This window comes from Protopterus annectens, chromosome 1.part2 (assembly GCF_019279795.1).
Source record: "Protopterus annectens isolate FY-2018-M chromosome 1.part2, PAN1.0, whole genome shotgun sequence".
NCBI lineage: Eukaryota > Metazoa > Chordata > Ceratodontiformes > Protopteridae > Protopterus > Protopterus annectens.
Window position 1 is genome coordinate 260,013,675 of NC_056727.1, and position 13,411 is coordinate 260,027,085.

General features: G+C 40.7%; 1 protein-coding gene across 1 annotated transcript in view; it reads right to left on the reverse strand.

Moving 5' to 3' along the window:
* The window catches only part of CNRIP1 (cannabinoid receptor interacting protein 1), a 563,414-nt gene extending 550,208 nt beyond the window's left edge, over positions 1 to 13,206 (reverse strand). The window contains exon 1 of the mRNA XM_044055978.1: positions 12,405 to 13,206. Coding sequence (XP_043911913.1) covers positions 12,405 to 12,583 — 179 coding nt within the window. The 5' untranslated portion in view covers positions 12,584 to 13,206. The remainder of the gene's footprint in view (positions 1 to 12,404) is intronic.
* Between the last annotated feature and the right edge of the window lie 205 nt (positions 13,207 to 13,411).

The following is a 13,411-nucleotide window of genomic DNA, read 5'->3' on the forward strand; positions in this document are numbered from 1 at the left end:
ATAGGCTCACCACACTATACAAATGCAATAAAGTAAAGGGTGTCTCTTTATTCTAAAAAAAAATTTCACTTCCAGATTCGTTGGACAAGATAATGACCTGGAACTCCTCCATGCCCAACTTACTGTGAACAAAACCCCTCATCACATCATAGCTAACTACAGGACCCCCCTCTATGTCCCTTTCTGCACATACCTCCTACCTGAATAGTACAGAGTCAATAAGTATTAAGTTAAGCAACAGTCTCCTAAGAGACTTCAGCTATCCCTCCATAAACTGTGAAACGTATACATCCTCAAACATGTATGCACAGAGATTTCTGAGCTTCACCAATACAAATTCTCTGTACCAGTTAGTCCACACCCCAACCAAGGGAGATAAAATCCTGGACTTTATCCTTACCAATATGAGGCAGCTCTACACCCCACCAAGTGTAACCTCTTCTGGTCAAATCAAAATACAAGACTGAAGCCTGAAACCTCATTTAAGACCTCAGTGTTCAGAGACTATGTGAAGGACAATTTACTAAAACTGAGTGATGACCTGGTTAAAATGGAAAGCCCCCACAACTTTGACAACCCCACTGCTTATGCTGAATCCTTTACTGTCAAATTCTATGCACATGTAAATAGCTACATAAATTCATCTCTTCACCTAAGAAATAAATACAATGTCATATTCATTAATAAATCCCTGTGGTAGAACCCTAATATAAAAAGGATCTATAATAAAAGAAAAAAAAACATTGTATGCAAAAAGTAATGTAACTCTTAAGAAGGTAGAAGTACTCTTCATAAAAACAACAAAATCCAGACCCTGAGCAAATTAATCAAAGCCAGATGTGAGGTAAGAATAGCCACCTGGGTTAAAGGTAACCCCAAAACCTTCTTTAGCTAATGCTAGAAACCTCAGAAACATTTCTCAGCACTGTGCAGATCTAATAGTAAATGACACCATCTACTCAGACCTAATGGACATAGCCAATCTACTGGAGGGTGAATTTAGCTCAAACTTCACCTTCCCCCCAAAATTCCCAGATCAATACCTGCCCTCCCCAAATCTCCCACAATCAAGTCATCAAGGCATTATCCAAGGTCAAGAACACTGCTTCTGTAGGTGAAGATAACATACAGGATATCTATATCCTAGCCTGAAACCGGACCTGTCAGTCTCCCTACAGAAATGATTCAATATCAGCCACCAAACAGGCTATGTGCCAGATGAATGAAAGACAGCAAGTCATCCCTCTGCACAAGGGTGCAGCATCAACTCACCTAGGGACCCTTGACCCAAGCCAGTTTGATTTTGTCAGGGGCAGATACCTATTCAACCTGGTGGACTTCTCTGAGAAGGTTACTGAAGCAATGGATGAGGAAAAATCAGCACACAAAGCATATCTCGATCTCACTAAGGCACTCAATGCTGCTCCATACTCAGGTGTTGTTAATAAACTCTCCCAGCTAAATATCATCCCTATGTAACTGGATAGAAAAATGCCTCATAAAGAGATTCCATGTGGGGTGGGCAACTCCTTCTCCTCCAAAAGAACTGTCAACAGTGGTGCACCCATAGGATCCTTGGTCCACTCTTCTTTGGCATTCACTTTTCAGAGGTCAAAGCCAATGTTAAGAGCTTATGGCTAACAAATCTGCTGATGATTGTAAAGTAAGCGCCATTATTAACTCTCCGGAGGACACCAAGCTCCTCCAAGAGTGCATTTCAGAAACAAACATCTGGTGTCAAAACCATAGACTAAAACTAAATGCCAACAAATGTACAACAGTATCCATCAGCAAGAACAACATTCCCTGCAGTTATCACACTGATAATACACCCCTGCCAATAGATCCAGCAGTTAACCACCTTGGGACCTATGTAGACAGCAAACTGTCCTTCAATCACCACGTAGCTATTATTGTTAGAAAGTCCTTTTTTGTTGCACAGCTTATTAGCGAGGGCATGGCATCCTGGTCCAAGGTTGTGATCATTCCACTGTATTTGGCAGTTACTAGGCTGATCATTAAATCCTTTGGTATGTACTTGTCCAAACACTTAACACAACTTGAATGTCCACAGTGTTTTGTCACTGAGAAAATTAAGGGCCTAAATCACAAGAATTACACTAATCATCTCAAAGCCTTGTTCCAGTTATTGGTATCTTGCAGGCTGTTGACAGGTGACCTCTGCCTCTCATACAGAACAACAATAGATCCTGTCCTCAAAGACCTACTGCACACCCACAAGACCAATGGTGACATAAACACCCACTCAAGAGATCTTAATCGCTTCTCCAACTCAAATAGCATGTTGGCGGGACAGTTATGTATCACAGAAAACTCCACTTCTTTGGAACAGGCTTCTTCAACACATAAAAAAGGACTTTCCTTACTCTTTTTCAAACAAAATCTGGACAAATGGATGGTAAAATGAAAATTCATCCCTGGAGTAGCACCCTTGTCCCTTACAGAAAGGGGAACATGTAAATGCTTCCCTGCCCTGTGTTATTCTGTATTTAAATTACAAGAGCAAAAAACTTAATGGGAATGCATGGCTAGGCTTCTAAAAATTCTCTATGGTCAATAACCTAGTAAGAATTTATGAAACTATAAATCTTTATATGTGTATAAATTATGTACGTGTGTGTGTGTGTGTGTGTGTGTGTGTATATATATATATATATATATACATATTATTTATATATATATATATATATATATATATATATATATATATATATAGATATAGATATACACACACACACACACACACACACACACACACACACACACACACACACACACACACACACACACACATACAGATTGTGAGCAACATACATTAACACTGCATATAGATTAAACCACACAAAAGTGTATTATGCTGAGACTTCAAAAAAATTAGACATGATGGAGGCTGTGGTGGCATATCCATATTTGTGACGGACCACATCACTACTACACAGACTCCCAGAGACCCAAAAACTGAACTCAGTAAACTCCAACTCATGCTAAGCAGGACCACCTATCACTTCATAGTATGTTACAGGATACCCTCTATTTCCCTAGAAAATCACATAAAGTTCCTAAACACACTCGATAAACTACATATAAAGAAGAATTCCATTATTCTGGATGCCTTTAATTAACTCTCAATAAACGGGAATACTTATACATCCATTGCTGGATATGTCCAAATGTTCTTAGATTTAATAAACAAAAACTCCCTGATCCAGACAGTTACCAAACTCTATGGAGGGCAAAATACTGCAGACCTGGTCCTTACGAATATAACTTCTTTATGGAGTACACAGTCTCCCAGTATTTCCATCCCCAATTAAGTCGAATAAACTAGTGAACTTCATCCTTAAAATTTCCAGACCCCCTAAAAAACAATAATTTATAATTCAAGCTTTTCAAGTGTACTAACTTCATCAAATTCTAAATTTCAAAATTCACTTATAGAAGCATCAACTCCAACAGTGACACAATACATAGCTACACAAAAAGTTCTGTGCCTACTTAGATACCTGTATAGAACTGCCAGTGCCAACCAGATCTAAATATAATAAGAAATTAAAAAACAAACTACCATAATAGTCGACCAACATAAATAAAATCTACAATAAAAGAAAAAAATTCTTAAAAGTACACATCAGATAAAAAAAAAACTTATATCAAGGAAATTTTTGAAATATTGCCAAGCACATGAAAAACACTATTAGATCTACTAAACACATCATGAACTCATGTTAGCATCTGAAGCCAGGGACAATTACAAATCTTTTGTTAGCTATGTTAGGAAACTAAGAAATAACATCCAACATTGCTCATTGTGTGAAGATTGCTCAGAACATATTCAGTATAACAGTAATAGACACTGCCAACTGCAAGCAAAGTCAGTGAATATTTTACCATGGAGATGGCCTGAATCTTTTAAACCCTCCATAATCATTTAAGAACATCTTCTGAAGATATTCTCCACAGCTAAAAATGTTTCCTCCATGGGACTTGATAACATGCCTCTCTGTTCCTTAGACTGTTTAACCTGAACTTAGTCACAGACTTTATTCCTGATGTCTAGTCCACAGAAGTAGTGAGGTCATGCCATAAGGTACTACTGAAGTCAGGAATTATAGACACATTATTGTGATTAGTCTCATTTCCAAAGCCATGAAAGATTATAACTGAGCTGATAAATTATGATATCAAAAAAATCTCATCAAACTTGACCTACAGCAGTTTGGTTTTGTCAAGGTTAGAGCCTGTCTAATGAATTTTGTGAATGTCTTTGAAAAGATAATATAGGCTACTGACAGCAGTAATGCTGTTCATTCAGCATTCATTGACCTGGCCAAGGCATTTGATATAATCCCCCATGCTAACATAGTTAATAATCTAAATTCAATAAAAAAATTGAGCCTTATGGATAATATGAGTAGCAAAAATGTCTAATGGTCAGCCTGAAACAGGACTTGCCATATCCCCTAAAGAAGCTATGTAATATTATCCTCCAAATGGGCTTTGTGCCAGATGGTGGACAGCAACAGTCATCCCCTTGCTCCGAGGTGGAGCATCAACTCACCCAGCTGTTTATAGACCCATAAGCCTGACAAGTCTTATCTGTAAGGCTATGGAAAGGATTATTATGGAATTAATAAATAAAGATATAGACAACCCACAAACTCTTAACCCAAGCTAGTTCAGATCTGTCAGTGGGAGATCCTGCCTGCTTAACCTGGTTAACTTCTTTGAGATGGTCATTGAATAATGATGCAAATCATTACATACCACATATTTAGACCTTGCAAAAGCATTCAGCATTATACCACATTCATGCATTGTGGATAAGGTCTCCAAATTAAATGCACACTCTTATGTAACTCATTGGATAGCAAACAGTTTCACCAACAGAACCCAGGAAATTAGGGTGGGCAGCTTTACCTCCTCCAAAGAAATTGTCAACAGTGGTGTACCTCCAGGGTTCAGTACTTGGGCAACTCCTTTTTTAGCATTTACTTCTTAGAAGTCAAAGCAAATGTAAGGGTCTATGGCCGATTAAGTTTGCAGATGACAGTAAACTTTGTGCCATCATAAGCTTCACAGAAGACACCAACATCCTCCAAGAGGGCCTTTCCCAAACAAGTATCTGGTGTCAAAAAACATGGATTTAAACTAAACGCTAAAAAATGTATAATAGCATCATTTGGCAAGAAGGACCACCCTATAACTGTCACATTGACAACACACCCCTGAAAGTTGATCCATAGTTAAGGAGCTGAGGACCTATGTTGACAACAAACTGAACTTTGTTCATCACATATTCACTATTATAAGGAAGTATTTTTCATCACACAGCTTATATCTAAAGGTATGGTTCCAGGTCAAGGGATGTAATCATTCCACTACACTCAGCTCTTATTAGGCCAGTCTTTGAATGCAACGCTAGGCTTTTAATGATACTCACAGATCAATAGTCTAATAAGTACCTATGACACTATGAATCTAAAAGATGGAATCCAAACAGTAGAAGTGGATGATACCACATCTGATACAAGAAGGCGACTAATGGTCACAATACAGGGTTCAATGCTAAGGCCCTTTCTGCTTATTACTTAACTCTTCCAATCTGAAGACTATGGACCAAATCTTCAGGCTAATGAAGTTTGCAGATGACTGCAAGTGGGAGTCATGGTCAAGTCCTCCTACAATGTCTAAACCCTCCAGCAAGAACTTATATTTGTTAATACCTGGTGTACAAAAATGGGCTCAAACAAAATGCAAAAAAAAAAAAACATTACGTTATCAGATTTGGTAAATACCTCCTCTCCCTAGCATGCAGCACAAACAATATCCCACTTCAAAATTAAAATGTTGCTACGGACCTTGGAACATGGGTTGATAATTCCCTCTTATTTGATGATTATAGTCAGGAAGTCCTTCAACTTGGCATTACTAATTGCCAAGGGAATATCACCCAGATCTAAAGAGGTCATTGTTTCCCTATAGTCAGCATTGATTATGCCAGTTAGTGAGTGCAGCATTCCCTTCAAGATGTATAAAATTAGACATATCAAACAACTTGAAGTATCCCAGAGATTCAACTAAGAGCATTGTTGGCCTAAAATCCCGAAACTACCAGAAAGACTGGAAGTGCTGTTCCTTTATTTAGTATCTTAAAGACTTCTGAGAGGAGATCTATGTCTGGCAATTAGGGACCACTGGTCCTGGATCTCTAGTATCGCTTGTTTCTCCATGAGTCAGACAGCCTCACTAATATCACCATCTGGTATTTAAATCTTCACCAGCTTAAAAATAAAACAACAGTAGAAAGACAGGTTTATCTCACAAAGGACCTGGCACACCTTACAGGTTCATATGTTCATAGGTAGGTACTAGGCTATCAGCCCAAGGGCCTATGTAAGCCTAGCCAACAAGGTTCCCTGGCTTACGCCACCCAAGAAAGTTACTTTCCTGTGCCACTTTCGAGCAGAGACACAGAAGTGATCCCCGGGGTGTATTTCCTATTTCCCATCCACTCATCAAGATTTTTCTTGAAGAGTGCTAATGAAGAACTTTGCTTGACATAGATGGGTAGCCTGTTCCAGAGTATGGGAAGTATCTGGGACAAGGATCTATCCCTCCAGCATGCCCTGTTTATTGTGGTGACAAGGTTTAGGTCTCTAGAGTGTGTAGCTCAGAGGGATTGGGATTTCCTTAGGTGTAGCATGTCCAACAGCTCTGGGTTTGACATAGCTTTATATGTTAGGCAGAGATCACCTCAGACTAGGCGATATGCTACGGAGTAAAGCTAGAGTTTTTTGAGGTGGTCAGTGTAAGGCATTTGTTTGAGGCCAGTAATCCTCTTTGTGAGGCACTTCTGTGGCCTTTCCAGCTGCTGCAGATGTCTTGTGAGGTAGATTCCAAAAGGGGCATTGTACTCTATAATGGGTGTAATGAGTGTCGAGTAGAGGGGAACAATGACCTCTTTTTTCCTGGATGAGAGCCCTTTTATGATGAAGTGTGCCATGTAGAAGGACTTCCTAACTACTGTGGCGATGTGACTATCAAAGGAGAGACTACTGTCCACCTGGGTCCCAAGGTCTCTTATCAAGCATTCGGTGTTAAGTAGATTGCTGCCTATGTGGTTGTTCATGGGTACAGAGTTTTTACCAAAGGGGATGACACTGCACTTTTTGGCATTGAGCTTGAGGCCATGGCTCTGACACCAGGCATCTGTCTCAGTGAGGCCCTTCTGTAGGATGTCCACATCATTTGGGGACTTGACTATGGCTCCTAGTTTGCAGTCATCTGTGAACTTTGTTAGCCAGAGGCCTTCTGTGTTAACCTGTACTTCAGAGAAGTAGATACCAAACAGGAGAGGTTCCAGGACGGAACCCTGTGGTACTCCACTTGTCACTGCTTTGAGGTCAGATTTGGAGTCTGCAACTTTTACAGTGTGGGTTCTGTCAGTGAGCCAGTTAGCAACCCATCTTGTGATGTAGGGATTTACACCTAGTTTAGTGAGTTTAGCTATAATTCCAAAATGGGGGATGGTGTCGAAAGCCTTGGCAAGGTCAAGATAGGCTGTGTGAACCAATTTACCCTCATCTATGGCTTTGGTGACTGCCTCAAAGAAGTCTATCAGGTTCAGGAGGCATGATCTGCCATTCACAAACCCGAACTGGGTGGGATCCAGAGTTTGGAGGTTACCGATGTCTTATGTTTATGAGTTCCATGATGATACGTTCCATGGCCTTGCAGACCAGGCTCGTCAGACTAATAGGTCGATAGTTCCCGGGATCAGTGGTGGCTCCCCCTTTGTGGAGTGGGATAACTGTTGCTGTACGCCATTCAGTGGGCACAAAGCCTGATGCGAGGCTATTAATGAACATGGTGGTTAAGTGGGGAGCCAGTTCATTCTGAAGTTCATGTAATATGCAGCCTGGGATGTTGGCTGGTCCCATGGATGCTGTGTTTTTGGCTTTAGAGAGTGCAGCTTTTTCCTGCGTAGTTGTGATTACAGGGACTCTACATTCTTCCTGTATAGATATGGGCCCTTTAGGGGGTGAGAGGGGGGGTAAAGTTAGCACTGAACCTATCTGCCAGGATGCTAGCAATATCAGTTGGTTCTGTAATTTTCATGCCTTTGTGCTGTAACTCAGAGCAGACCTGGGTGTTGCCATCGAGATTCTTGGCATAGCTATAGAATGCTTTGTGGTTGTCCTTGGAATTAGTGGTGAGTTTGTTTTCGTAGCTAGCTTTGGAGGATCTTATAAGGGATCTCAGCTTCTTACTGAGGCTGACCAGGGTGCTCCTCCACTCATGGGATTTTACTCTCTTTTGCAACAGTTTCTATCTTCTGTTGTACAGTTTGTTTATGGCGGGGGACCACCAGATTGGCTTCCTTTTTTTGGAGGATAGCGTCATGGTTCTGTTTAGGATAGCACGATCCATGCACTTGTGTAAGTGCTTATAGAGTGCACTTGTGTAGGATTCAGCAGTTGTAACTGTATTGTCCATCTGCAAGGGTGTCATGAAGTTCACCACTTCTGTCTTAAGAAGCATGAAGTTGGCTTTGGAGAACATTTTTACTTTGGTTTCCTTAATGGGGGTGGGGGTGGGATGTGCATATCAAGGGTGATTAGCTTATGGTTGGATTGGACCAACAAGGAGTTGACTTCAGGTGTGGAACACCGGTCACTCATGTTGGTAATGACTAGGTCTAGGATATTGTTGCCCCAGGTGGGGGTGTGGATAAGTTGATCCAGGGCATTGGAGTTTATGAATTCCAGAAAGTGTTGAGTTAAGGAGTTGGTACATGAGTAGTTTTCCTAGTTAATGGTGGGGTAGTTGAAGTCGCCCATTATTATGGTGTTTGGTTGAACTCTAATATTTTCCAGTACATCAAGAAAAGAGGAGCGGGAATCCTAGGGCATGGTGAGGGATATGTTGCAAGCTACAATTTGGATTGCAGTTTTGCCCAGAGTTAGTTGCACTTGGATAACCTCGGATACATTGTGCTGAGCAACTAGCCTGGAGGTGTGGATATCCTTAATGAATATGGACACACCTCTGCCTTTGGTGTTTCAGTCCAGGTTACATGGCCAAAAAGTGTGGTATGAGTTATAGCCTGGTAGTGCAGGGGTGCTCTCTGGAGCCTTGAACCAGGTCTCAGTCACTGCACAGATATCGATGTTCTCCATTTTAAGGAGTGCCTCGAGTGAGTGCATTTTGAGATTTAGACTTCTAGCATTACCCTCAGATTTTGCTTGCCTGTTCCTGTTATGGTGGTGAATTTGTTATTTGAACCTTGCCTAAAAAAGGCACTATAGGGGCAGCAAGAGCCTTAGCCAGTATCCGGAATCCCAGGGGCGACAGGTACAGGCCATCTGTGGCAAAGCATCATGGTCTGTCGACCTTGTCATCCCAAGCAGACAGATACTGGATCCCCCTTAGAATGACACCAGACGTTTAGCCAATTGTTGAAGTCAATCATTTTGTCCTTGTATTGCAGTATCATTCTGGGCGATGGCTGAATGCTACTCAGGGCTAGGGTCATACCTGCCTGGGCTACAAGATCGGACAGCTCTTCCATGTCTATTTTCATGTAGTCCAGGGAGGTACGTCTCAGGTCATTCACACCAACATGGACAATGACAGAGTCATATTTGTACTTGTTGTGGAGTGACCTCAGTGCGTGGGTTATGTGGCAGATCCTGGCACCCGACAGGCAGCTAACAGTAACCTTCTCCTTGTTTAGCCTGGTGAGTGGGACATCAGTGTGCCTGACTAAAGAGTCACCTATGACTAGTGTGTTGGGTACGTTGTTTTGCCTTTTGGGCTGTGGTTGAGTGACACACTGAGTCTGTGGGCTATGTGTCATTTGGGTTGTGTTGGGGGATGGAGGTTGCTTGCGTTTCTGGTTTGGAGGTCTCTGTTGCTTAGACAGATTATTATTGAGAGCCTCCGCGAATGTTTTTGTGTTACTATGTGTGGATTTTGGTGGTGTAGATTTAGTGAGACTATGTGATGAGTGTGGTGTGGTGCAAATGTTTACCTTCTCCTCATGACTGTCAAGTTCAGTCTTGGTTGGAGAGAGCTTTACCTCCAGTTTGGCTAGATCACAGGTTCTAATGTTGGGTGGTAGGAGGAGAGGGTTGTCTGTGTACATGAGGCAATTTCTACATTGCCTCAATATGTCCAGATTCATCAGATAGACAGGAGAAAACACTGGGAGATGACCCTTGGACATGCCTGAATAAAAACTATTTTCCACTAGATAAGTGAGGAAAGTGAGTACAAGAGCTGTTTTTCTCTAAGCAAGTGAGAAAAGTAAGTACAAAAACTGTTTTCCTCTAGGTAATGAGGAAGATTGAGTGCTATAGTAATTAGAAGCTTATTTAGTGCTTACAAGTTCAGAACAAGTGCTGAGCATGAATAAGCAAATTTAAGTGCTAAAACTAAGAATCTGTATCTGCACTAGATGAGTTACAGGACAGAAACAAGTGCAAATGCAGGCTTTCAAATCAGAAAGTTGAGAGAGATGGAAGAGATTGCCCAAATGGCCAATAACTACAATTTCTGGGCCAGAATCCCTCCTTATGTGGTAGACAGGTTACCTAGTGCTTACCACTCCCACTGATAAGCTAGAAGGCTTCCCTCCAACATAGAAAGGCTTGGGGTGCTTAGAAGCTTACATACAGTCCTGGATACAGCAAATCTGTATCTGGAACACTAGTTACAGGAAAGGTAGGAAACAGGCTTACAATTTTTGTTTTTTGTTTTTTTTTTTTTTTGAGAACAGTCTCCAGCTACAGATTAAACAGTGTAATACACTGTCTTCATTCATACAGGACCGAGATGATTTAATGAGAACTCACAAATTCACCTCAGGTTTGACTAGCCTAGACCCCCATTGACGGAGCTGGTAAGGCTAAAGCATGAATAGGACGAAGTGTAAATTGTCACAAGTCTCTGTTGCCTTGTATTTTCTATGATCCTATGACCCTAAATAGCAAAGTCATAAAAAAGACTAGCCACATTAATAATATCTGAAAATATTCAAAAAGTTAAAATATTAAATACAGGAAGCTTTACAGTTATAAATGTATAACCTATTAACATTTTTATACGTCTCAAGTTTTCAGCAACCATTATCTGTAGGATCTCATGAATATGACAGAGCTTTCTTTTACTGACACCTTTGCTGACAACTTCTTGTAAACAGATATTAAAGCTAATAAATATATATTTACTATTTAGAGCTGTTACATTTGCCACAGTTGTCACAGATTTAACAGCAGATATGATGATGCTGACTCCAGCCAGACCTTTTTTAAGCCACTTGCTTATTCTACTCTACTAACAACAATACAGTAGCTGCCAGTCCTAAACTGCCCCTGCTGCTCTAAACCTACTAAACCCCAATAATCAGGTGGAAGCACTATTCTGATAACACAGATCTGGGTCACAATCAGATTTGTTTACAGCACAATTCATTCTTATCACTGCTATCCTCTCTCTCTCTCTGTACAACAACAAGAAACTACTGTAAGTTTTTTTTAAAAAGCTGCACTTCAGGAATGTCTATGTGATTCCATACCCACCTCACCCAAAGTTCATATACAATTTATAGTAAGAATGTTGGCTTTCTATGCATTTATTATCAAATTTAAACACAATGTAGCACAAACAAAACTGCTCAGCCCTACTTATTCTCTTCACTGTTTTGAGGTCATTCTGCAAACAGATCTAAAACACATCTTTTCTTTCCAACCTTGTTCTAGATTATCAGTGCAGATGACAAATGGCTCTAATTTAAACTGTGCTATTATATGATAATTATGCTCATACTAAACAAGTCTATCAGGGCCCCTGTATCTTTCATTCATAGCATGAGTGCCACACTACCTACAGGGAGTTAAGGACGCAATCTCTGACAGCTGCACAATCAGAAAAAATACTACTGTATGACTGCATGCTCTGCAAGATATTACACTACATTATAACGTAGTATAGTAAAAAGACATGGCATGATCATTTTGCTAGCATGCTTCAAATAGCAGTGTGAATGCTGTACCGATTCACCAAGTATTGGGTAAGATTAAGGCATCAAACAAAGGCATGTGTAGTATGTTATCCAGCGTTCTAACTGCATCCTTAAGATCTATTACGGGTATCGCATCATGTATTAAGAGTTTACATTCTTTATACGTTTTAATAAATTATTTTATCGACAACACCCAGTGTTGGAAACAAATACTAGGACCGCACCTTTGTTTCTTAGCTACAATGTACATATTCCCATCAAACAGCAGGGATTCATGCACCCCCAAATCTGCGGGTAAATACTAATAAATCAATGTAATCAATAAAAGCAAAGCACAAGGGCCGAGCATTATCCTTACCTGGCTTGAACGACTCCAGGTTTTATGCCCACTTCTACTTTGTACTTAGCACCCGTCAGCAGTTTTATGGTTCGGTTCTGCCCAAAACGCTGTCCATCCACCTTGAAGTATACCGGCCCATCATTGGGTTGGATTTTAAGGGAAACCGAAATTTTAACTAGAGCTGGAATTTCACCCATGATTTTCACTACAGCCTGGTACTCAGCTGGGCTGTCACAGAAAGTCTTGCTTTAAAGGGGCAGGCTCGTGGTCGTCTAATTATAGATTATTTCTGACGTTTTTTCACCCCCTTGGGACTAAGGCGTATGACATGCTTTTCGCGAATTCGGCCATTTCTATTCGAGCTAGTCAACGTTCAACTCAGTCTGCACATAATCCTACATTGATTGCAAAGCAGCAAACCTAATCCACCTCTGTTGGTGGCAGCTGTCAACCTGGAAGGAAGCAGTGCCTGCCCAGGCTCACGAGGGCTGGAGGTCCTTCACGCGCAGCAAATTGCATGCGTTCTGAGACAGTGATAAGCATGCAACAACAGCAGGAAACAAAGCAATGGACTGAGAGTAAAGCAATCTGGAAATTATATTTAAAAAAATGGTTGGTCGTAGAAGTGATATGATGTGCAAATGGCATTGTCTGACAAGAAAGCACAATGATTGCAGGACCATATGCCCAATCATTTGGACTGGCGACGGCGTAGCTAGGTCTACACTCTTTATGCGCTTAAGTGTTGCAATTTTCAAGTACCTGCACTATGTATAATTTTACACTTCTCTTCGCTTTTTAATGCATTAAACAACGGTAGCAGCAAACATACCGAGTTTGTTTTTAAATTGCTTTATTATATTTTCAACAGCTTGATAATACTAAGTAACGGATTTTTCAACAGAAAATTACAGTCAAGAAAGTATGCACGCATTTCCTAAACGGTGAGAGCAGTACTTGGAGAGATGAGTAGTGTGTACATTTCAAAGCTGCAGCACTGCACTTCAGTTTGTGAGAACAAGCTC